At 36.6% G+C, this 25319-nt stretch overlaps 3 protein-coding genes across 3 annotated transcripts; all 3 read left to right on the top strand.

Annotated features, from left to right (window-relative positions):
* Window positions 1-18774: 18774 nt before the first annotated feature.
* Window positions 18775-19563, top strand: LOC127095347 (uncharacterized). The gene is made up of 2 exons (XM_051034051.1): window positions 18775-19053; window positions 19135-19563. The coding sequence occupies exons 1-2, from the start codon at window positions 18775-18777 to the stop codon at window positions 19561-19563; spliced, it is 708 nt and encodes a 235-aa protein (XP_050890008.1).
* Window positions 19564-19701: 138 nt separating this feature from the next.
* On the top strand, window positions 19702-21293 carry LOC127095346 (uncharacterized). The gene is made up of 2 exons (XM_051034050.1): window positions 19702-20140; window positions 21076-21293. Exons 1-2 carry the CDS (start codon window positions 19702-19704, stop codon window positions 21291-21293), a joined length of 657 nt encoding a protein of 218 aa, XP_050890007.1.
* Window positions 21294-21446: 153 nt separating this feature from the next.
* LOC127095345 (uncharacterized) lies at window positions 21447-24191 on the top strand. Its single transcript, XM_051034049.1, has 3 exons — window positions 21447-21953; window positions 22190-22940; window positions 24031-24191. Exons 1-3 carry the CDS (start codon window positions 21447-21449, stop codon window positions 24189-24191), a joined length of 1419 nt encoding a protein of 472 aa, XP_050890006.1.
* Window positions 24192-25319: the final 1128 nt, after the last annotated feature.

The raw sequence follows: 25319 nt of genomic DNA, 5'->3' as shown, positions 1-25319 counted from the left end.
TTATATTTGTAGACTGATGATCACATCTCATGGATCATGGATAAAGAGTTATCAAGTCTTAAACATAGGTATGAATATTAAGAGTAATATTTATACCGGATTGACCCGCTATGAGAATACTATATAGAAAGTTATGCAAAGTGTCATAAGTTATTCTCATGGTGATAATAGTGTATGTCACTCTTCGACCTGAAACCACTATGGACCCTAGATGTAGAGTCGAGTGCTTTGTTGTTGATCCAACGTTGTCCGTAACTGGATAACCATAAAGACAGTTGATGGGTACTCCACAAAGCATGTTGAGGGACATGAGTGACCTAGATGGAATTTGCTCATCCTGCGTAACAGGATAAATGTCTATGGGCCCAATATTGAACTGGACAAGGATGACACGGTTTATACCTTGTGTTCAATATAGACATAAGGTCAAAGGGGTGATTATACACATAATTATTATCACAGAAGGACTTGTCAGATCACATGACATTTTCGTGACTTGGGTAGCAGTGATGTGTTGCTAGATATCGCTCACTGTTTATTATGTTAAATGCATGATTTAATATAATTGCCAACGTCGCGAAAACCTATAGGGTCACACACAAAAGACGGATTGATGAGAGATAGAGTAACTAAGGAACACCGTAAGGTACGGTGCACTTAAGTGGAATACGAAATATGGTAAGGTACCACACGCTTAAGTGATTTTGGGCATATTATAAGATATGGGCCAAAATACACTTAAGTGGGCTTTTTAGCTTGAAACCCACACAAGTGGTTCTATAAATAGAACCCTTGGGTAAAAGCATTGTCACTCAGACTAAAACTCAAGTGAAGACTAGGAATTTCGTTTCCCTCTCTCTCTCTCTCACTCAAAGTCTTCATTTGTACCAGCTAGCACTGAGATTGAAGGAACCCGTTCGTGTGGACTGAGTAGAGACCTTGTCATCATTCAACGCTCGTGATCACTCTGTGGATTTGTATCCAAGGTTTTGATCGTTACAAGAGATCTGCACCAAAGGTTTGGATCGCCACAAGAGGTAACGATTCTATCACTGATCATGCCCATTTGTAAGGATCACTAAATGGAGAAATTTTTAAATTCCGCTGCGTCTTGGATGGCAATTCTCCTTCACGTACTTGTTATAAGACGACCCATTTTAGAGAAGCACATTTATTTATCCTCTAGTGTCGGTCCACTAATCCAAGGAACAAGAGATTCATAAATTACATCATAATTTTGTTTTGACTTGTATAGTCGTGTGTATGTTTCTTTATGCTCCTTCAACTCTTGGATTAGTTGTTGGCTGACAAGTGTATGATCTTCTTCTCTTTTACCGAGCAAAGAAGAAATAGCTCAAAAACCACGGTTATGGAATGGATAAGGACAAATAATCTTCCTTACTAAGGGTAGATCATAACAAAAGTGTAATCATGTTATGTTTCTCTACCGGGGATGAACTCCTAACAAAGTATCATATTCGCCCCCTCATAGCCAAAGGTAGATTACTTTACGAGGATCGTATCCAAATGCTCAAGTTCGGGATATAATCATATCCAACCGCTTACACTAGAGATATAATTACGGAACCAAAACCATATTCAATCGCTTATGTTGGAGGTAGACCCATAATTAAAATCATGTTTAACCGCTTATGTTGGAAGTGGATTTTCTTTAACTAGAATCATGTTTAACCGTTTATGATGGAGTTAGATTCATAACAAGGTATCTAGAGAATATATTCATTTGATTCTTACTTAGGGTAGGTTACTTAGCATCATCGTATCCAGTCGCTTCTCACTGAAGGTAGATGTACTAATAAAAACATTTCCAGCCACTTCTCACTAAAGGTAGATTTTCTTAACAAAGTCGTGGGGATGGTCATATTCATCTGATTCTCATTGAAGGTAGACTACTAGCGCCATCGTATCCAGCCGCCTCTCGCTGAAGGTACATGTACTAATAAAAGTTGTATCCAACTGCTTCTCATTGAAGGTGGATGTACTAAGAAAAGTCGTATCCACCCGCTTCTCACTGAAGTTAGATTTTCTTAACAAAGTCGTGGGATGATTATATTCAGCCGCTTCTCATTAAAGGTAGGCCACTAGCATCATCTTATCCAGTCACTTCTCACTAAAGGTAGATGTACTATTAAAAATCTTATCCATCCACTTCTCACTGAAGGTAGATTTGCTTAACAAAGTCGTAGAGTGATCATATTCAACCGTTTCTCATTGAGGGTAGACTAATAGCAACATCGTATCCAGCCGTTTCTCGCTGAAGGTAGATGTACTAACAAAAATTGTATCCAATTGTTTCTCACTAAAGGTAGATGTACTAACAAGAATCATATCCATCCGCTTCTCAATGAAGGTAGAGTTTATTAACAAAGTCGTGGGGATGATCATATTTAGTCGCTTCTCACTGAAGGTAGACAACTAGCGTCATTGTATCTAGTCGCTTCTCACTAAAGATAGATGTAATAATAAAAATCATATCCAGCCGCTTCTCAATGAAGGTAGATTTTTTAGGGACATACAAGAGACTCTCCAAGGAATGGATGCAGGGGAAACTCGTTGGATATTATCCAAGAACGGTCACGAAGACCCTAATTTTTCTTTACCGCCTGGCGGGTTTCATGTTGATTCTTTTCTCTGGAAGAATAGCATATTTTACTTTGCTCAGATCATGACGATTGTCAAGATGTTTTATGCTTTGTGAATCGGATGTATTGTTGTAGGCTAACAATCTTCCTTAGACATTTCAAACATCAAAGTAGTTTATGGTTTCAAAGCTTTTTGTTTCAATGTTTTAATATAAAAAATAATCGAAATTTTGAAATCAAGCAGAAAAAACAAAAATGATCAAGAAAGTTCAAATGAACGATTTTATTTGATAAGAAACGTGACTCATACACAGGATAATAGTACATGAAAATGTAAATCCCTACAAGAGGAGATTTCAGAAAGAGAAAGCAAAAATGACAATGGGAATTTATTCAGGTTTCCATTGAATCATAACACATGATATCTTCCCTATGACCTCTAAGTCATAATACTTTGCTTCTGAAGATGGTGGTTGGACTGCTCCCTTCCATCTGAGTTCTGTTTCGTGTAGGCTCATGAGTTGTAGTCTTATGCCTTTTTAGAAATCCCTAACTTTTTCCTAGACCGTTCTTTCGAGTTTTTAGTCCACCGAGATGATGCCTTTTTTGCCTAAGTCTCCTTTTCAGGTTTTCATCTTAGCAACTTATTTCTTTACCTTTCATATCCTTATTGTTTTCCTGGACCGCTCTTTCGAGTTTTCAGTCCATTGGGATACCCTTTTTTGCCTAAGTCGCCTTTTTCAGGTTTTCGACTTAGCGTGTTATTTCTTTTCTTTTCATATCCCTAATTTTTTCCTGGACCGATCTTTTGAGTTTTCAGTCCACCGGGATACCCTTTTTTGCCTAAGTCTCCTTTTCAGGTTTCCGACTTAGCGAGTTTTATCTCTTTTTGTTATTGTTAGGAATAGTATTTCTTGACTGTATCGAAGTTCACTAGAAATGGAAACTCCTCTCCATCCATGGTGGTAAGGATTAAGGCTCTACCATAGTTCACGATATATGGACCCTTATAGTTTGGAGCCCACTTCCCATGTGAATCCTTATGGATAGACAAAATCATTTTTCAGCCCCAGGTCGCCTTCCTTGAACTCTCGAGGACAGACCTTCTTATCAAATACTTTCTTTAGCCTCTTCTAATATAACTGATTGTGACATAATGCAATCATTCTTTTCTCGTCTATGAGATTCAGCAGCTGGTCAAACCTATTTGGGACTGATTCTGCCTCTTCTAATTTAGTCTCCATCAAGACACTCTCAATGAGGGGACATAAACTTTAATTATAAGTACAACTTCCAATCCATATACTAGAGAGAAAGGGGTTTCCCTTGTTGACGTGCGGACTGGCGTTCTGTAGGCGTACATCGCAAAAGGAAGCATTTTATGCCAATCCTTGTAGGTTTTTACCATCTTCTAGATGATCTTATTAATATTCTTATTCGTTGCTTCTACAATGTCATTCATCTTTGGTCGATAGGGTGACGAGTTATGGTGTTCAATCTTGAAACTCTCGCATAACTCTTTCATCATTTGTTGTTCAGATTTGACCCATTATCAGTGATAATTTTGTTGGAAACCCCGTAACGGTAAATTATCTCTTTCTTGATAAACCAGACGACTACTTGTTTTGTTACATTTGTGTAAGAAGCAGCTTTAATCCATTTGGTGAAATGGTTTATGGAAACCATGATGAATTGATGTCCATTTAAACCTTCGGCTCGATGAGCCTGATCATGTATATTCCCCACATAGAGAATGACCATGGTGATGTCAAGACATTCAAAGAGGTTGGCGGCACGTGCACTTTAATAGCATAAATCTGACATTTGTGGCACTTCTTGACATATCTAAAGCAGTCAGATTCCATAGTCAACCAGTAATAGTCGGCTTTGTGGATTTTCTTTACCATTGCATGCCCATTGGCATGGGTGCCGAAAGATCCTTCGTGAATTTCTTTAATAAGCATGTTTTCCTCGTGTATATCCATGCATATGAGCATAACCATGTCATGATTTCTTTTGTAGAGCACCTCGCCATTTAGGAATAACTTAGACGCTAACCTTCTCAAGGTTTTCTTGTCGCCATTTGAAGCATTTGATGGGTACTCCTATTTATAAAGCTAGAATTTGATGTCATAAAAATATGGTTTGCCATCAATTTCCTCTTTGACTAATTAATAATATGTCGGCTCATCTTGACAATCAATTCTTATGGATGGTGCCTCATTGGGAAATCTCACTTTGTACATTGACAACAATGTAGCCAAAGCCAACTGGTTTTCCTCTCGAGGGGTGTGATGAAAAGTGATTTCATCCAAGTGGCTCATCAGTTTTATGATGCGGGCATGATATAGGATCCACTTAGAGTGACGGGTTTCCTAGTCTCCTCTCACTTGGTGAATAACTAGTGTTGAATCTCCATATACCTCCAAAACTTTGATTCTCGGGTCAATGGCAGCTTCAATACCTATGATGCACGCTTCATATTCTACCATATTGTTCGTGTAGTCAAAGCAAAACCTTGTTTTGAAGGGGTATAACAATTCCTTTGAGATATTAATACAACTCAAACTCCATGTCCCATGGCATTTGAATCACCATCAAATACGTACGCCCATCGAGCTCCTGGTTTGGGCGCTTCATTGTCATCTAGGACCATTATATCCTCATTTGGAAACTCAAACTACATGGGTTGGTAATCTTCCACTGGTTGGTGAGTGAGGTGTTCAGACAACACACTTCTTTTTATGGATTTATGAGTAACATATTGAATGTCATATTCAGACAACAACATCTACCAATGAGCAATCCTCCTAATTAGGACAGGTTTCTCGAAAATGTACTTGATGGGATCCATTTTTTATATCAACCATGTCATATGGCATATCATGTACTATCTTAAGTGACGAGCGGCCCATGCTAATCCACAACAGGTTTTCTCTAAAATTGAATTTCTAGTTTCAAGATCGGTGAATTTCTTACTCAAATAGTATATTACATGCTCTTTTATGCCAATCTCATTATGTTGCCCTGGTACACATCTCATCGATTCATTGAGTATTATTAAGTACATAATCAGGGGTTTCCCTGACAAAAGAGGTATCACGATCGATGGTTCTTGTAATTATTGTTTGATTTTATTAAATACCCCTTGACAATCTTTGTTCCACTCAATAGATTGATATTTTCACAACAACTTAAAGATTGGTTCACAAGTGGCTGTCAGATGCGAGATGAATATAGAAATATACTTCAATTTGTAAAAGAAACCACAAACTTCTTTTTCTATACTAGGAGTTGGCATATTCTGTATTACCTTGACCTTGTCAGTATTAACTTATATTCTTCATTGGCTAACAATGAACCCTAGCAGCTTTCCAGATCTGACGTTGAAAGTGAATGTTGTCGGATTTAGGCATAGTATGTACTTTCTCATGTAAGCAAACAACTTTTGTAAATGGATTATGTGTTCTTCCTCTGTTTGGGACTTGGAAATCATGTTGTCCACATATACATCAATTCTTTATGCATCATGCCATTAAAGAGAGTTACCATTACTCTTTGATAAGTTTCCCCAACATTTTTCAAGCCTGAAGGGATTTCCTTATAGTAGAAAGTGCCCCATGGGGTGATAAATGTGGTTTTCTACATGTCCTCATGAGCCATTTTAATCTGTTTATAGCCGGAGAAATTATCCATGAAGGAAAAGATCGAGAATTGAGTTGTATTATCCACCAATACATCAATGTGAGGCAAAGGGAAATCATCCTTAGGGCTTGCCTTATTCAAATATCTGTAGTCCATGCACATTCATACTTTTCCATCCTTCTTTGGGACTAGAACTATGTTTGCAACCCACTATGAGTACTTGGAAACAACTAAGAAGCCAGTGTCAATCTGCTTCTTGACTTTTCCTGAATTTTAAGAACCATATTGTGTCTTATTCTTCTAAGCTTTTTCTTAACAGGCGGGCAGTCCGGCATAAGTGGTAACTTGTGCACAACAGTGTTGGTGTCTAGCCCTGACATATCTTGATATGACTAAGCAGACACGTATATATACTCTTGTAGCAATTTGACCAACTCTTCTCGCATGTTCTCCTATAGAGATGCTTCGACCTTGAATTCTTTCTTGGTCCCCTCGATTCCTAAGTCAGTCACTTCTACTGGCTCCTGGTGAGGCTGAACCATATTATCCTTTTGCTTCAATAATCTGGATAACTCTTCTTAGAGTTTTAAATCTTCCTCACCATCCTATTAGGCTTGGTTAATTGGAAGTTTGAAGTCGTAAGCGATTATAGTCGTGTCATGGTCAATGGGTTCAGTCATGGATATGCATAAGGATGGTTTTTTCTTTTTTTAGAAAAGGAAAATAAATCTGGAAAAATAAAAATGTATGGAATAAAATTGCCATTTTTATTTTGAAAAACTGAAAACTGAAAGACAGAGATCTCAATTGAATATAAAAATGCATTTTATTGATGATAAAATCAATCATTAAAACAAAGTGAGGCCTACAAAGTTATTCATTTACCTTGGGCAGAGAAAAAGACTTTTTAAGAGAATGTACAAATTAGTTTAAACAAGACATAATCTTCGGAATCTTTATAGCTTTCCAATTGTTGAGAACATCATCCAGAGGGAAGCGGTACACTAGAGTGGGTATCTCCTTGTTTCTATCTTCGACCATAGCGATTTGATCCTCATGTTTGAACCTAGACCTGTAGAAGATCTATTGCATAGTGTGTTTCTGCCCTTGGTCAACTTAATGATTTGTAGCCCACTCTAAATATGGTTGGTATTCCAATCCAAATTGATCTTTATTCTCATGCATAATCATCACTTTTACCCACCCTTCAGGGTGTCCATTTTCTATTGCCGCCTTCAGGTTCCTCCATGAGGACATCGACAACTTGGACCTTTTAGTACCCTATTTTTGGCTTAGCACCACAACACTTGCAAATTCTAATGCTTGGAAAGAAGTTTAAAATGTATCTTCCTCGAATTCAATGTATCTGAATGAACACAATTGACTAACCAGCATGCCCTCTTTGCCCGAGACTATTATCATTTTATTGCCCACAATGAACTTCAAGTTCCGATGGAAAGTCGAAATGACAACTCCAATAACACAGATCCAAGGTTAACCCAAGATACAGTTGTAGGCCAGATTAATATCCATGACCTGGAAAGTGATCTCAAATGTATGAGGGCCAATTAGGATTGGGAGGTCAACTTCCCCAATAACTGCTCGTATAGACCCGTTAAAAGCTTTGACACCCAATTCCCTTGGTCTTATCAGTAATCCTTCAACCGTTAACTTCATCAAAGTTGTTTTTGGGATGACGTCCAGAGATGAACCTGTGTCTACCAATACTTGAGAGAGGATATTGTCTGAGCACTTCATTGAAATACGTAAGGCCATGTTATGTACTCTCCCCTACATCGGCAAATCTTCATCACTAAAGCCTAAACAGCTACTATAGGTGATATTAGCTACCACTATATCAAATTGGTCAACAATGGTGTCTTTTGTGACATGATCCTCACTCAGTATTTTCATTAAAGTTGTTATATGAGCCTCAGAGCTCAACAACAAAGATAACATATAAATCTTAGAAGAAGTTTGGTTTAACTGATCAACTACCTTGTAGACTCTCTTATTTATGATCCTAAAAAATTCCTCAGCTTCTTCCTGAGATACTTCCTTCTTTGAGGGTCTTGCCCTTCCACCGGAGTGGGAAACCTCTTTCTTCTTAGAGGGATCCACAGGAGTTTCAACTCTCTTCTTTTGAAAACCTTCTAGAGTAAACAATCTACCGCTGCAGGTCATACCTCTTGTGCCGACTATGTTGGTGATTTCTGGATCTGTTATCACCAATGGTTTATTGCCCAAATAAGTTGTGGTATTATAGATCCAGGGTACCACCTTCGTACTTGTGAAGGGAAAGGGTGATGGAACACAGATGACCATATGGTTTATCCTGTTCACTGGTTATTTAGCGTCATTACTCTTATATGGAACTTTAAGAGGTTTAAAAATCCTTTTAGTATTATTAAACATGGGTTCCACTATGGATACACTTGCATCATGTTTTGTCTGGCCGATATGGACCAACCCTTGGTCAATTAACTCTTGAAGGTACCTTTTCAATTCTTCGCATTCATTTTGTACAGATAGACATAACACATAGTTATCATGTGCTTCTTTAATCAACCCGTATTTAGTCAACTTTTCACGGATTACTGCCATAGAAGTCCTTACACTCCCTACTTCTTTGACCAATCCATGTTATGTAGGTTCTTCAAAGACATTGATAGATAGACCGCCATGTCTGGGTAGTAGGTTTTTTTTCACATTTAGGGCTTCCTTTATAAATGATAACAATTTCTAATTAATAAGCTTGTGTAATCTGGCTTTGAAAGCTCAGCAGTTCTTGGTGGTATGCTTCTACGACCCATCCTGAAATTCACATTTGGCATTTACATCATACCAATCTAGGAATGGTATAGGCACCAGCCTCATTACTTTCGAAACAACCATTCCATTTTGGATTAGATAAGGCAATAGTTAAGTGTAGTACATCGGAATTGAATTAACAGATGGATCCTCCTAGCGATTATTTCTAGTCCTAGGTTGATTTGGGCGTTGATATCAGTTTTTGTACTAATTTTTTGGAGGATATTGATTTTGAGGAGGATACTGATTTGGAGGAGGTACTTACACAACTTGCTGATAGGGAAGTACAAGAGGTCGTTGATATTGTACAACTGCCACATTGGGGTATTGGTAATATGGCAACTGAGCTGGTGGTACCTGATAAGATTTACCCTGGATGGATGTTACAACATTTGATTCACCCTCCTTTTTCTTTGGGAAACTCCCATATAACTTTTTTATCCACTAGATACCCCGGTAGCATTAGGAATTTTACCATGATTCATGATATCCTCAATCCTTTCCACTATCATTACTAGATCAGAGAATTCATACGACACAATCCCGATCACTTCTCATAAAAAGGGGATTGTATAATATCCATAAACATGCTTACTAACTCTCGTTTTACCAAAGATGACTCAACTTGAGAAGCTAGTTCTCTCCAGCATTGGACATACTCTGTGAAGGATTCTTTGTCTTTACTAGTCATCTTTTGTAGTCCTGTCTTGTCCTGAGCCATGCCTAGATTGTACTTGTACTATTTTAGGAAGGCATCCTCTAAATCCATCCATGATTGTATCTTTCCCCACTCTAGATTCATATATCATCTTAAAGAAGCCCCACTCAAACTATCTTGAAAATAGTGAATCATCAGTTTGCTGTTATGTGCCTGGGCAACCATTTTCCTATAGTACATCACCAAGTGACTCTTAGGGCAACTAAGGCCTTTATATTTTTCAAAGTATGGGACCTTGAACTTTGGAGGGATAATCATGTTGGGAACCAAACACATATCGAAGGCGTCTAGGTTGAATACATTGTTCCCTTCAATTGCTCTCAATCTCTTCTCAAGGACATGGTATTTTTCATTGGATTCATCACCTTCTGTTGTCACCTCTAGATGGTTGTCTTGGAGACCAGATGTGTGGTATGCAAGGAAAGGATCACCGAAGGGACCTTGATATGCTGAACAGCCAGCAAAATTCGCCTCGGTGCTCACATGGACCTGCACTTGCTGAACAACTGGACCACTATTGTTGTTTTTTGCAAACAGTCGATTGTAGTTTGGAGGTAGACCAAAAAGCGAGAACTGAACGCCTGCCCCTTGGTTGGGTGGTAGTTCCACATAGAAGCCTGAAGGATTAACACTCTCGACATGCTTAGTTGGTTGGTCTTCTTTATCTATCTTGCTCGCAATTACTTGCAAAGCCTTAAGGACTTTGCTCATAGTGCCTTTGAGCGAGTTAACATCTTCAATTAAATTTTCTTGTCCTTTTTCCAGGTCTTCCATCTTTCTTCTAGAATTTTTGCGTGTCCCATAGGGGTGTCGAGGAATCAATTTGGATGGTTGTTTGCTTGACATTTTTTAGAATGAAGAGGAAAAGATGGACTGAATGTTTTTCTTTTTATTCTTCTTTTGAATGAACATGGAATATGTGGATGCAAATGCTAATACGTATGGATGCATGGTGATGCAAAAGCCTTTTTTTTTTTAAAAATATGCAAAGGTATGCAATGTAATGCTATGCATGTTTTAGGTGATTGGGGAATATGGTTTCAAATGGTCCGTGTACAGATCTATCATAATGGAATGGTTTTGATCGCTTTGTACATATTGGATCTCACAAGGAATGACTCTAATGCTTTAAAGGTTCCTAGAGTCATGGATCATACATGAGAATATTGCCATTAATAACAAATACTCGTTAAACAATAATACCCTCAAAAGGACCTACTTTAGGTGAGACCTTTGTGACAACCAAGTGAGACATACGTCAAGAAGTCCAACACTATGCAACCATAAATTCCAAGGTTTTAGACACGGTTCCCAGAGTCACTGATCCTTTTTGAAAATATTTTGATTAATAACAAATACTCGTTAAACAATAATACCCTAAAGAGGATCTATTCTAAGTTAGGTTTTCATGCCAACCAAGCGAGACATATGTCAAGAAGGCCAACACTATGCAACCATCAATCCTAATCATAGACTCTTTCTTAGACTCGGGTATATAGCCTTTCTTAAAATGTGTATAAGCAACCAAAATATCCAAACCACAACACACAATAACCATATAGCAGATAAACATGTAGGAAAGATAACACATAAGAGATAAATAGATATTAGAAGAAGGCAAATAAACAAAGTTAATACTCAACACAAAATTGACTAAATTGGGCTTTACTCACTAGGCACGTCCCTAGTAAAGTCGCCAACTGTCGTGATACGAAAAATACATGAGCCTACGAATGCTCCAAATAACAATAGAGTCGCAACCAAAGTTTATTTTTAAAAGGGAAAACATCGATAAAACCCTAAAAGAACAAAAAGATGGTCCTCACAACTAAATTCAAGTCCAGGATTCGGTTATGCGAGGGTGGGGTATTAACACCCCACACATTCGTTGTATCCAACATGAGCCTTTTAATCAGCTTTGCGAATAAGAGTGTTAGCATATGTTATTTGATTTTTTCTCATTATTATGTTGTGTTTATATACAGTGAAAATGACTAAAAATAAGTTTTTATTAGGGTGTTTGATGAGACATTGAATATCACTCCCACGTATCCCCAGGTGCAATGAGGAATTCAAAGCTACATAGTTATTTTAGAAAATCATGTGTGTTGGTTGAACTTAGTGAATGATGTTTAGGTCACATTTGAGCGGTTAAACATTGCTTGTTGCTCACGCATGGGAGGCCGAAGCATTTGTTTGTATAACGCATCAGAATGGATCCTGTTTGATCGCATTCGAGTGGTCAAACAATACTTGTTGCTCGTGCATATGAGGCTGAAGTGTTTGTTTATGTATCACGTCAGAATAGACAAAACATTGTTCATTTATGAAAAGTTTGGTTGCGCTAAGGCGGAAAAAGTAGGTTTGGAGTTTCTTTTATGTGGAAGACGAGTATTCCAAAGGAAAGTTATACAACATGTGTCCAAATACTCGGGGAAAATAGGGATATACATCCAACTAGTCCTTTTTCATTCGTTTTAATTACGAAAAGATTTGATATAATTAAATTCTTTTGAATATGATAAGTACTTTAAAGGCAAGTTATACAACAGGTATCCAAGAACTCGGGGGGGGGGGGGGGGGGGGGGGAATGGATATACATCAAACTAGTCATTTTTCATCCAATTTAATTGTGAAAAATATTTGATTGAGTTAAAGTATTTTGAAGATGACAAGTACTTCAAAAGTAAGCTATACATCAGATATCCAAGTACCTGGGGGAAAAGAGGGATATACATTCAACTGGTCCTTTTTCATATGTTTTAATCACGAAAAAAGATTTAATCGAATTAAATTCTTCTGAAGATGACAAGTACTTGAAAGGCAAGTCATATAACATGTATCCAAGTACTCGGGGGAAAGAGGGATATACATTCAACTAGTCCTTTTTCATACGATTTAATTACGAAAAAGATTTGATCAAATTAAAGTCTTTTAAAGATGACAAATACTTGAAAGACAACCTATACAGGAGGTATCTAAGTACTCGGGGAAAAGAGGGATATACATCAAACTAGTCCTTTTTCATCCGATTTAAATAAGAAAATATTTTTTATTTAAGTTGGGAAAATGACTTGATGTTGATTATGTTAAAAAAAATGTTTGATTTTTTATTTTAAAATATGTTTTTATTAAGTGGGATAAAGAATAAATGATGTTGATCAAGTTGTGAAATGATTGATTTTTGGTTTTAAAAAAATATATGATTATTGTGAAATATAGTTTTAATATACATTAACTATATTCAATTATTTAGTTAATGAGCTAGTTAGATCAATAAATCAACATGATAAAATAAAATAAAGGGGTGTAAGTATTCACATGATGGTATGTATAAAAAAAAACAAGCAATGGGCTTGAAGCCCAAAGAAATGAAAATCAAACAAATAATAAAATAAAAGGGTGCAACAAACAAACCAATGGATGTGGTGCACAATTGGCGCTTGGGCATGAGGTGAAGCCCAATTCTCCTTCCCTTACACCATCGGTGGGTGTGAGGAAGAAATAGGGTGTTTGGCTAAGTAAAAAATCAAGGCCCAAAGCGCCCAGGGCCCAAAGCGCCCAGGGCCCAAGAGCGCTAGGTCAAATGAAGTAAATGTTGACTCAAGAGTGACCCTTAGACGATGATCAAATGATGATTAGCAAGGGGGTTCATGGTCTTTAGCGTAGGGACCTTTGTACAAGAGTCCTTGAATTCTGGATCTAATGGCACTCAAGACGTCATATAGCCTCCAATGAGAGGCTCACAAATGGGAACAAAAGAGAGGATCGAATGAGATCCCTCTTATTTTCCAAATTTTCTCTCTCTTCGCGTTCATCATGTTTATAGTGTTCATGATGAACACTTGAACAATTTTCCAAAAACATGAACACAATCAATCAATATTAACACTTATTTCATCTCATAGCAAGCTTCAAACCAAATTAACATAGACACATACAAGCATGAACCACAAACAAACAAAACCTGGAAAATGCAATATGAACACACATGAACACGATGAACCCTAGGTTTTAAACCTTGACTGTTTGTGTGAATTAGGTGAAACTAGCATCAATAAAAATGGGGAAAATGATCATAGTAAGTGCAAGAACTGTATGGCAAAGGAAATGAGTGAAAAAGAAGAAGAAATTGACCAAACCAGAGTTCTGAAAACCCCAGAATCCGATGAATTTTCTGGCTATGTATGAAGTTTTCGGTGGTCAAAATCCAGATTTCGGCGAGCTTCAAACTTCTAGGTAAATGCAATTTTTCAACTTTTCTTTCTTATTTTAGCTTCTTTTCTACCCTTCTTCTCCATTCCTTCATAAAATCTTTGAAACTACTCTAAAACGGTGTGTTTCTATGTTGTTGTTTGAGGTTCAAATATGGAAAGTAAAGGATTAGGAAGTGGTAACTTGAATCTACGAAGAAACTTAAAGGATGAGGATTAAGGTAGATCGATTTAGGTTAGAATTTTCTTAAATTCGAAAAAATTCATAGAGGTTTTTAGGTGTTCTTTTTTTCCAGTGTATTCTTCAGTGGCTTTGAATTTTTTATGCAACTTGTGGCTCAAGTAAAGATGAAGGTGGAGGCTATGGAGGCTCGATTTGGTTTGCTCAAATCTTTCCTCAATGTGAATAAATTCTCAGAGATTTTTTTGGTTATGAATTTGGTAGATAATGGTTGCCGAATAAATTATTGATGCTTAGGCTTTATAGTTAGTGGATTAGGTCTAGATTGGTAAGTATGTAAGTGATGTAAGTGTATGAATTCAAGATATTTTGGTGAATTGGTTGGTGATTCCATTTGAAAGTGAGAGGAATGTGAGGGTGAAATGTGTGAGTTCTAATTTGTTAAGTTGTTGTTGAATTCGTGGGATGGAGGTTGCAAACCATGTGACAAACTTGTTGTAAATCCATGTGCAAATGATGCCATATGATGATTCTATATGATGTAAAATGTAATCACATATATGAATGAATGAAATCACATTGATCATTTTCCAATTCAGTTTTGTTCCATTAATTTCAATTTGTTTTTGTTCAAGTTTTGGATGAAGATGATGTGATCTTGTAATGTAATTCAAATTTGGTTTTGTTAGATTTTAGATGGTGATGATGGCATGTATGGCCATGGTTATGAAATTCAAATTTGGCCATGTTCCAAAGTTGTTCATGTGAATGGTAATGATTCAAATTCTTGTTGTATGTATGTTGAAATGAATGTATGATAACAATGAATTTCGACTTGACTTTGTTTAAACCATAAATGGTGATGATGAAGATTAAAACAATTATATACATGGAAGAATGATGATAACATGATTTGTATCTTTAGTTTTATTCACTTATTATGTAGACTTTTTTTTTACTTTCACTTTTAAATGATGAAAAGATGCAAAAATGCTTGAAATGAATGCATGAATTAAATTTAAATGAACATTTAGGAGACCTTGTCCTTTAATGCACAATTCCTTTTTATATTGACTTTTGTTTGTATGTGATAATGAATAACACGTTAATATAATAATGAATAAATGGAATATAATTAGAAAAATTAGTCTTAAGCCAAGTGTTGAGTTTCTTTTTTTGGCTTTTTGTTGACTTTATTTTGACCTATAAGCACCATGCACATAATGTATAAATGAATGAAATGGATGAAGAAGAACGCATGGGTATGGTATAAAAATTGAATGAAGAATCACAAAAGTGAATGTAGGAATATAATTAGGGAAAATTTTAATTGGAAATGTCAAAAGGTTGACTTTTGTGGACCTAAACAAAATGTTGACTCTTATGCGTGAATGATTGAACAAGATGAAAATGCTTTGTTAGATGAATGACTTGGGGAAAAACAGGCTATGACAACACGATTATTGTAAACTTGGTTGATATTTGAGATGTTTCCGGGTCTCTCACATTTCAAAGTTGCTAGTATGCTTTTAGGTTGTACCACATTCAATGTCACGTTCGTATCGATTTCCTTCTCTTCCAGCATTAGGCAACATGCAATTGGATGCCCCACTAACTTGACACATAAGTCATGGTTATGTAAACCAAAAATGTCATTAAATTTCCATTTTATATTCAAAAACAGATAACCACACAACTTAAAAGGACACTCGCGTTTTCTTGAACCAATGTCATCTCGTTTGAATTTTCGGAGAGGAGTTCTATGTAACGCCCCGATTTTATTTAAATTATTTTTTGTGATTTAATTATGTGATAGTTGTGGTTGTGTTGTGTTGATTGGTATTTTGATGTGTTTTGTTACCCTTGGTGTGTGATAGTTTCCTTAGAATTATAGAAAATAAGTTATTAGGGAGGGTGTGAGCAAAAGTGTAGAAAGGGTGGTGTGGTGAGTAAAACTAATCAATTATATTAGTTATTATTTAGTTAATTAGTTAATATTAGTTGAATATTAATTTAATTAGTTAATTGAGTGGGTTATTATTATTATTATTATTATTATTTATTATTATTATTATTATTATTATTTAATAGGTGGAAATTAGTGATAATAGTAATAAGTTAATAAAATAATAAGAGGTGATTATTATTTAGATTAAATAATTAGAGGTATTATTATTTGTTATTATTATATTTAGTGGGATTAGTAATAAAAATAAGAGATATAATAAAAATAGAAAAGGGGATAGTGAGAGAGAAACAGAGAACACGTAACAATTTGGAGAAAAAGGAAGAAACTGAGAAAGGGAGAAGAAGGGACTAGGGCTCAAGAGGAGAATTCACCATTGTTGAAGGTCAAAAAATAAATTGCTAGGAACTCTAAGGTAAGGATAGGGGTTCTAATTATCCAAGGGTTAACATGATGATGGATACATTATGCCACGTAGGTTTTGTGCTCTTCTTATCTATATTCATGATCATTGTGATAATTGGTAATTGTTGAATTGATAAATTACTTATTGAATTGTGTATGTGTGGTATGGTGATGTTGTGACTGATGTTAGAATGATGAATTATTGCAATTGTTGTTGTTGGAATCATAAAATTTGGTTGGATTGTATGATGTCAATGTTGTGTGATTCATTAATGATGTATGTCATGTATTATGTTGAAAGAGATATGAACCGGTGATTAAAAATGATGAAATTGATGTTATAGTTAAGTAGGGTTGTTGATCCATGATTACACGAAGAAATACATGGGATTAGATGATTTTGTTGATCCCAATATATGAAATAATGTGAATTTGTTGTTTTAATCATTGAATAATTATAATATGCCGAATTCTGAGGTCAAAGGTTTTTACAGAATCAAAATCGGAGGTCTGGAAGGCCTCCAACGGTGGAAAAACACAAAATTTGCATTATGAAGGTCCATGGAGAACGCCATGAACCCATGGAGGACGCCATGAAGCCCCTGGTGGCGGGCGACATGCCTATGACGCTTCCCTGTCGCGGCTAAGCAGATTTGGGTTCCAACACGGTTTTGATCATAACTTTTGTTCTGAGTGTCTGATTCGAGTGTTGTTTGAAGCATCGAAAAGCTGAGAGCATGTACTTCCATTTAAAATTGGGTTCAGTACTTGAACATGCATATTTTTATTTGCGATGGTGTTGAAATGCATTGTAATGTTTATGTGGTGGTGTGACATAACCTTAAATGCATTCTTGTTGTTTGTTATGTTGTATGTTGATGTTGTTGAGCTGTATAACATGTGTTTGATACATGATAGCCAATATTGAAGGTGTACATTGACTATGGTGGTGGGTCATTGTACATGATGTTGTTGTTGCATGTATAATATATTGCATCCGTTCATGTTGTTGGACAAATGGTCCATTTGGTGAACCTCAAATCCCATTTTGTGGATTGGGACGTGGTTGATTTTGGAGGTGATGGAATCAGTGAGTCGTTATCAGAGGTGATGGTAACAAACTGATGGATTTGATCCTAAGAGGTGAGGATCAAAGTGGTGAACCTGAGTGTTCACGTATTGGTACCACATGCATTAAGTCGAGTTGTTGAGTCTCATTGCATTGTACATTGGTTGTATTTGTTATTATGCAGGATGGTTGTTATGTTGTTGTTATGTTAGATGGTTGTCATATTGTTATCCTGTTTAGATAGTCGGTGTGTTGTGTTACATATGGATAGTTGTGAGGTTGCTATTATGTGTGGATAGTTGTTGTGTGGATTATGTGGAATTGTGTTGTGGATTGGGTGATGTGCATGTGATAATATCATGCTTACTTATTTTCATGCTTTACTTTATATAATTTTGATATCTCACCCATTCTGTTTGAATATTGCCTCCATGTGGGTAACATGCAGATAATCCACGGTAGGGGCTCAGATGTGAGTGGAAGATGAAGTCTTCTGTTTTATTTTAGTGTCGGTGTCTACTCTGATGTGTAACACCAAGGAATTTGGAACGATGTGTATTTCGTTATATTTTAACATTTCTTAAAATGAAATGTTATGTTAATGTTGGATATGTGAGTTAACTGTTTGTTATTGTTGTTTCGCTGATATTTAATAAAAGTTAATATTCAAACATGTAGTTATTACTACTATTTTTATAACTGTAAAGTGTTACATGTCTTTTTCGATTGAGCAGGTTGATTGTATGTTGTAGTGCAGCATCCTAAATGTTGAATTGTTTTACTCTGATAAATATTTTAAATCTACATGGGGGGAAATTTAGGGTGTTACATAGTGGTATCAGAGTAGGTCGGTATGTCCGGACAAGTTGTTGAGTTGGTGTGGTGTGACAGTTGAATATTGTTGACGTTGTCTCTTTAACCATTATTGTTGTTGTTGGTGTGAAACAGAAAATGGCTGGAAGAAACGACGTTGCTATTGTTGTTGTTTTACAGGCTGTTTCTAAGGTTGTGCAGAATCAGCCTAATGCTGGTGGGAACGATGAGTTCCAACATTTGGGGAAGTTATAGAGGAACAATCCACCTACTTTCAAGGGTAGGTACGATTCTGATGAAACGCAGACTTGGCTCGGGGAGATTGAGAGGATTTTCAGAGTGATCAGTGATGGATTTCTCTGAAGCACAGAAGGTGCGGTTTGGTTCGCATATGTTAGCCGAGGAAGTCGATGACTGGTGGGTCAACACTCGTCAGGTGTTGGATGTTGCAACTGAAGTTGTAACTTGGGTTGTGTTCTGCAGGGGAAATCTGAGAAAGTACTTTCCTGAGAATGTTCGTGGGAAGAAGGAGATTGAGTTTCTAGAGTTGAAGCAAGGTAACTTTTCGGTTACTGAGTATGCTTCCAAATTTGTGGAACTTGCTAAGTTGTACCTTCATTACAGTGAGGCTACTGTTGAGTTATCGAAGTGTATCGAATTTGAGAATGGTTTGTGTCCTGAAATTAAGCAGGTGATTGGATACTAACAGATCAAGAGGTTTTCAGAGTTGGTGAACAACTGTAGAATTTATGAGGATGATAGTAAGGCTCGGTCGACTCACTACAAGGGGTTGAGCGAGAGAAGAGGAAAGCATATTCTGAATTGTAGGAAGCCATATAATGCTCCAGCTGATAAAGGTAAACAGAGACCTGCTGATGGTAAGAGGCTAAGTGGGGGAGATGCTCCTACTCCTCTTAAGTGCTATAGGTGCGGTGAGCTGGGTCATCGTGTTAGTGAGTGCAAGAGTGATATGAAGAAGTGTTGCAAGTATGGGAAGTTAGGACATCTGGTTGCTGATTGCAAAGAGAACATGGTGACATGCTACAACTATGGTGAACCTAAACATATTAGCACTCATTTCCCAAAGCCTAAGCAAGCTTCAAATGGAGGAAATGTGTTCGTTCTGACAGGGACTTAGACTTCCAGTGATGACAGGTTAATCAGAGGTATATGTTACATTAATAATACGCCTTTGATTACTATTATCGATACTGGTGTTACTCCTCCTTTTATTGTTATTGACTGTGTGAAACGACTAGGCCTTGTTGTGTCTTATATGAATGGAGAAATGGTTATCGAAACTCCTGTTAAGGGTCCGGTGACTACTACTTCAGTTTGTTTGAATTGTCCTTTGTTAATCCTTGATAAAGATTTTGGCATTGATCTTATTTTCTTACCATTGGAGAATCTTGATGTTATCTTGGGGATGAACTGGTTAGAGTTCAATCATGTTAATATCAATTGTTATAACAAGTTGGTGTGGTTTCTTACTCTTGGTGAGGAAGAAGAAGTTGGTTTCTTGTCTGCTAGAGGGTTGAAGGAGCTTTTGGAAGAGGAAGCTCAGGTGTTTGCGCTGTTCGTGGTGTTATCTTCTAAACGTCGGGCGGTGATTGATGAATTACAGGTAGTGCGGGATTTTTTAGAGGTGTTTCTAGATGACATTTCAGATGTACCGCCAGAGAGAGAGGTGGAGTTTTCTATTGATCTTGTCCCTGGTACTATACCTGTTTCTATGGCACCATATAGGATGTATACATAGGAGTTAGCAGAGTTGAAGAAACAATTAGAAGATCTGCTAGAGAAGAGATTTGTGAGACCAAGTGTGTCGCCTTGGGGAGCTCCGGTGTTGTTGGTAAAGAAGAAACACAATAGCATAAGGTTTTCTGTGGATTACAGGTAATTGAATAAAGTGACGATTAAGAACAAGTATCCACTTTCGAGAATAGATGACTTGATAGATCAGTTGGTGGGTGCACGTGTGTTTAGAAAAATTGATTTGAGGTCAGGTTACCACCAAATCAGAGTGAAGGATGAAGATGCACAGAAGATGTCTTTTAGAATTCAATATGGACAATATGAGTATCCGGTGTTGTCGTTTGGTGTTTCTAATGCACCCGGAGTATTTATGGAGTACATGAATCATATCTTTCATACTTACTTGGATCTTTTTGTTGAGGTATTTATTGATGACATTTTGATCTATTCTAAATCAGAAGAAGAATATGTTGAGCATTTGCGAGTTGTATTACAAGTGTTGAAGGAGAAGAAGCTTTATGTTAAGTTGTCGAAGTGTGAATTCTGGTTATAAAGAGGTTATCTTTCTTGGTCAATTTATTTCAGGTGGTGGTATTGTTGTGGATCCATCCAAGGTAGATGCAGTTCTATAAAGGGAGGCTCCAAAGTCAGTGACATAGATTAGAATATTTTTTGGCTTGGCTAGTTATTAATGCATGTTTATTGAAGGCTTTTCCAAGTTGGCATTTCTATTAACTCAATTGACCTGAAAAGGTAAACCGTTTGTGTGGGACGTTCGTTGTGAGAGCAGTTCCGTAGAGGTGAAGAAAAGGTTGACTACAACTCCAGTTTGGATTTTTACCTAAACTGAATGAACCATTTGTTGTGTATTGTGATGTGTTGTTGATGAGTTTAGGTGGTGTGCTAATGCAAGATGGAAAGGTTGTGGCTTATGCTTCACGAAAGTTGAGGATTCATGAGATAAACTATCCTACTCATGATTTGGAGTTGATTGCGGTGGTGTTCATGTTGAAAATTTGGAGGCATTATCTCTATGGTTCCATATTTGAAGTGTTTAGTGATCATAAGGGTTTGAAATACTTGTTTGACCAGAGGGAATTAAATATGAGATAAGGCAGATGGTTGGAATTCTTAAAGGATTATGACTTTGGCTTGAATTATCATCCCGATAAGGCGAATATCGTGGCTGATGCTTTAAGTTGGAAGTCTTTGCATGTGTCTGTTATGATGGTTAGAGAGTTGGAAATGATTGAATAGTTCAAAGACATGAGTTTGGTCTGTGAGCTGACACCGCAAAGTGTGATGTTGGGTATGCTAAAGATCAATAATGATCTTCTTAATAACATTAATAAGAGTCAGATGTTGGATGTGAAGCTGGTGGACTTGATGGTTGGAAGCAATCATACTAAAAGTAATTATTTCAAAGTGGATGAACAAGGTGTGTTGAGGTTCAGAGATAGAACTTGGATTCCTGATAAAGTTAAGTTGAAGAAGATGATTTTAGAAGAAAGTCATCGAAGTAGCTTGAGTATTCATCTAGGAGCTACTAATATGTATCAAGATCTGAAGAAGATCTTTTGGTGGTCTATAATGAAGCGAGATATGACTCAGTTTGTTTATGCTTGTTTGACTTGTCATAAGTCAAAGGTTGAACATCATAAACCTGCAGGGTTGATGCAACCATTGGATATTCCAGAATGGAAATGGGATATCATTTCTACAAATTTTTTGATGGGGGTGTCGAATACTCTGAGAGGGCATGATGCCATTTGGGTAATTGTTGATAGACTGACAAACTCAGCCCATTTTATTTCGATTAACATAAGTTTTTCTATGCAGAAGTTGGCAGAGATATATATACGTGTGATTGTGAAGTTGCATGGAGTTCATCGAGTATTGTGTCATATAGAGATCTGAGGTTCACTTACAGATTTTGGGAGAGTTTGCAAGAAGCTTTGGGTTCGAAGTTGAGGTTAAGTTCAACTTATCATCTGCAGACTGATGGTTAGACAAAGAGGACCGTTCAGTCATTAGAGGACTTGTTTAGAGCTTATGTTCTCGAGCAAAGAGGTGCTTGGGAAAGTCATTTGTCATTGATTGAGTTCACATATAATAACGGTTTCCATTCTAGTATTGGAATGACACCTTTTGAAGCCTTGTATGGTCGAAGGTGCAAGACACCTTCGTGTTGGCATGAATCTGGTGAGAGTGTAGTGCTTGGACCTGAGATTGTCCAACAAACTACTAAGAAGGTGAAGCTTGTTCGGGAGGAGGTGAAAGATTCGCAAAATACCCAGAAAAGCTACCATAATAAGAGGAGAAAGGATCTTGAGTTTCAAGAGGGAGACCATGTATTTTTTAGAGTCACTCCGGTGACCGGTGTAGGACATGTTTTCAAGTTAAAAAAGCTTACTCCCCGACTTATTGGTCCGTATCAGATATTCAGGCTAGTTGGACCCGTTGCTTATAGAGTGATGTTCCCACAGAATTTGTCAAATCTACATGATATGTTTCATGTTTCACAACTTCGGAGGTATGTTCCGGATCCGTCACATGTGGTTCTGATGGATGATGTTCAGGTGAGGAATAACCTTACAATTGAGGCTTTGCCTATAAGGATTGATGATCAAGAACTGAAACAATTGAGAGGTAAAGAGATTACTCTCGTGAAGGTAGTGTGGGGAGGCGCTTTCGGAGGAAAGGTGACTTGGGAGTTGGAAAGCAAGAAGCGAGAATCGTATCCAAAGTTATTCGCATTAAGTAATTTTCGAGGACGAAAATATTATAAGTGGGAGAGAGTTGTAACGCCCCGATTTTATTTAAATTATTTTTTCGTGATTTAACTATGTGATAGTTGTGGTTGTATTATGTTTATTTTTGTTTTTATGTGTTGTGTTACCCTTGGTGTGGGGTAGTTGCCTTAGAATTATAGAAATTAAAGTATTGGGAAGTGTGTGAGCAAAAGTATAGAAAGGATGATGTGGTGAGTAAAACTAATTAATTATATTAGTTATTATTTAGTTAATTAATTAATATTAGTTAAATATTAATTTAATTAGTTAATTGAATGGGTTATAATTATAATTATTATTATTATTATTTAATAAGTGGAAATTAGTGATAATAGTAATAAGTTAATAAAATAATAAGAGGTGATTATTATTTAGATAAACTAATTAGAGGTATTATTATTTTTTATTATTCTATTTAATGAGATTTGTAATAATAATAAGACTTATAATAAAAATAGAAAAGGGGATAGTGAGAGAGAAATAGAGAACACATGACAATTGGGAGAAAAGAGAAGAAACTAAGAAAGGGAGAAAAAGGGGCCAGGGCTCAAGAGGAGAATTCACCATTGTTGAAGGTCAAAAAATCAATTGCTAGGAACTCTAAGGTAAGGGCGGGGTTCTGATTATCTAAGGGTTAACATGATGATGGTGGGTAGATTATGCCATGTAGGTTTTATGCTCTTCTTCTCTATATACATGATCATTGTGACAATTGGTAATTGTTGAATTGATCAATTACTTGTTGAATTGTATGTGTGTTGTATGATGATGTTGTGACTGATGTTGGAATGACGAATTATTGTAATTATTGTTATTGGAATCATAAAATTTGGTTGGATTGTATGATGTCAACGTTGTGTGATTCGTTTTTGATGTATGTCATGTATTATGTTGAAAAAGATATGAACCGGTGATTGAAAATGATGAAACTAATGTTATAATTAAGTAGGCTTGTTGATCCATGATTACACGAAGAAATACATGGGATTGAATTATTTTGTTGTTGCCAATCTGTGACATAATGTGAATTTGTTGTTTTAATAATTGAATAATTATAGTATGTCGAATTTTGAGATTGGAGGTTTTTACGAATCGAAATCGAAGGTCTGGAAAGCCTCAAATGATGGAAAAACACAAAATCTGCATTTTGAAGGTCCATGGCGGATGCCATGAAGCCCCTGGCCCCGTCGCAGCTAGGCGGATTTGGGTTCCAACATAGTTTTGATCATAACTTTTGTTTCGAGTGTCCGATTTGAGTATCATTTGAAGCGTCTAAAAACTGAGAGCATGTACTTTCATTTTAAATTGGTTTCAGTACCTGAAGATGCATATTTTTCTATGCAATGGTGTTGAAATGCATTATAATATTTATGTTGTGGTGTGACATAACCTTAAATGCATTGTTGTTGCTTGTTATGTTGTATGTTGATATTGTTAAGTTGTATAATATGTGTTTGATGCATGATAAACAATATTGATAGTGTACATTGACTATAATGGTGGGTGATTGTGCATGATGTTGTTGTTGCATGTATAATATGTTACATGCATTCATGTTTTTTGACAAATGGCCTGTTGTTGGTGAGCCTTAAATCTCATTGTATGGATTGGGTTGGTAGATGATTTCGGAGGTGATGGAATCAATGAATCGTTATCGGAGGTGATGGTAGAAAATTGGTGTCTTTGATCCTAGGAGGTGAGGATCGATGCGGTGAACCTGAGTGTTCACGTATTGGTACCACTTCTTTCGCATCTCATTGTCATAAATGCAGTTCTTCTATCCAAACCATTGTTTAACCTTCCAATTACAACTCCAAACCCCAACTTAGATGCCTCAATGGGTATCCATTGAAGCATATGATCACGAAAGTGAAATTCTTGTCCAGTTGTAAATTGTTTGCAAACATCTCTTTAACAACGAAACCTTTGGCATCTGTAGACACAACAAGTTTTGGGAAAAAATCCGGGTGGACCATAACTAATGCAAACAAAAACACAAAATATTTAAAAACCGAAACACAAGACATTTCGGAAATGCATTTCCGTTGGAATTCATTTGGGTTCCAGAGATGTATTTTTGGAAATAGAGTAACTTTGACAGCACAAAAATAAGATTAATGTGAGCAATGAAGAATGAAAGAAATGATCTTTATTGAGACATGATGAAACACAAGACTGGAGTTTTTGAGCTAAAATCTTGATTGAGAATGAAAGGTTTTTTTCCAAGGATTTTGATAAAGGTTGGCAATTGAGTTTGATAATGCAAGGTTCTGTTTTATCAAATGAGTTTGACTTTTCGGGAGATGCATCTCCAGAAGAGGCTGACATGCAAAGGTCACACCTTTTC

Source organism: Lathyrus oleraceus, chromosome 6 (assembly GCF_024323335.1).
Source record: "Lathyrus oleraceus cultivar Zhongwan6 chromosome 6, CAAS_Psat_ZW6_1.0, whole genome shotgun sequence".
In the NCBI taxonomy this organism is placed as follows: domain Eukaryota; kingdom Viridiplantae; phylum Streptophyta; class Magnoliopsida; order Fabales; family Fabaceae; genus Lathyrus; species Lathyrus oleraceus.
Note: the sequence above shows the minus strand (reverse complement) of the source record. Positions and strands in the feature narration are given on the sequence as shown.

Coding starts and splice junctions, on each gene's coding strand:
- LOC127095347 (XM_051034051.1), top strand. CDS start 18,775: ATGGATTTCTCTGAAGCACAGAAGGTGCGGTTTGGTTCGCATATGTTA. Junction 19,054..19,134: donor TGTACCTTCATTACAGTGAG/GCTACTGTTGAG, acceptor GGATACTAACAG/ATCAAGAGGTTTTCAGAGTT.
- LOC127095345 (XM_051034049.1), top strand. CDS start 21,447: ATGAGTTTGGTCTGTGAGCTGACACCGCAAAGTGTGATGTTGGGTATG. Junction 21,954..22,189: donor GAGGGCATGATGCCATTTGG/GTAATTGTTGAT, acceptor ACTGATGGTTAG/ACAAAGAGGACCGTTCAGTC. Junction 22,941..24,030: donor TCCAAAGTTATTCGCATTAA/GTAATTTTCGAG, acceptor GAATAATTATAG/TATGTCGAATTTTGAGATTG.
- LOC127095346 (XM_051034050.1), top strand. CDS start 19,702: ATGAATGGAGAAATGGTTATCGAAACTCCTGTTAAGGGTCCGGTGACT. Junction 20,141..21,075: donor TTCTATTGATCTTGTCCCTG/GTACTATACCTG, acceptor TGATGAGTTTAG/GTGGTGTGCTAATGCAAGAT.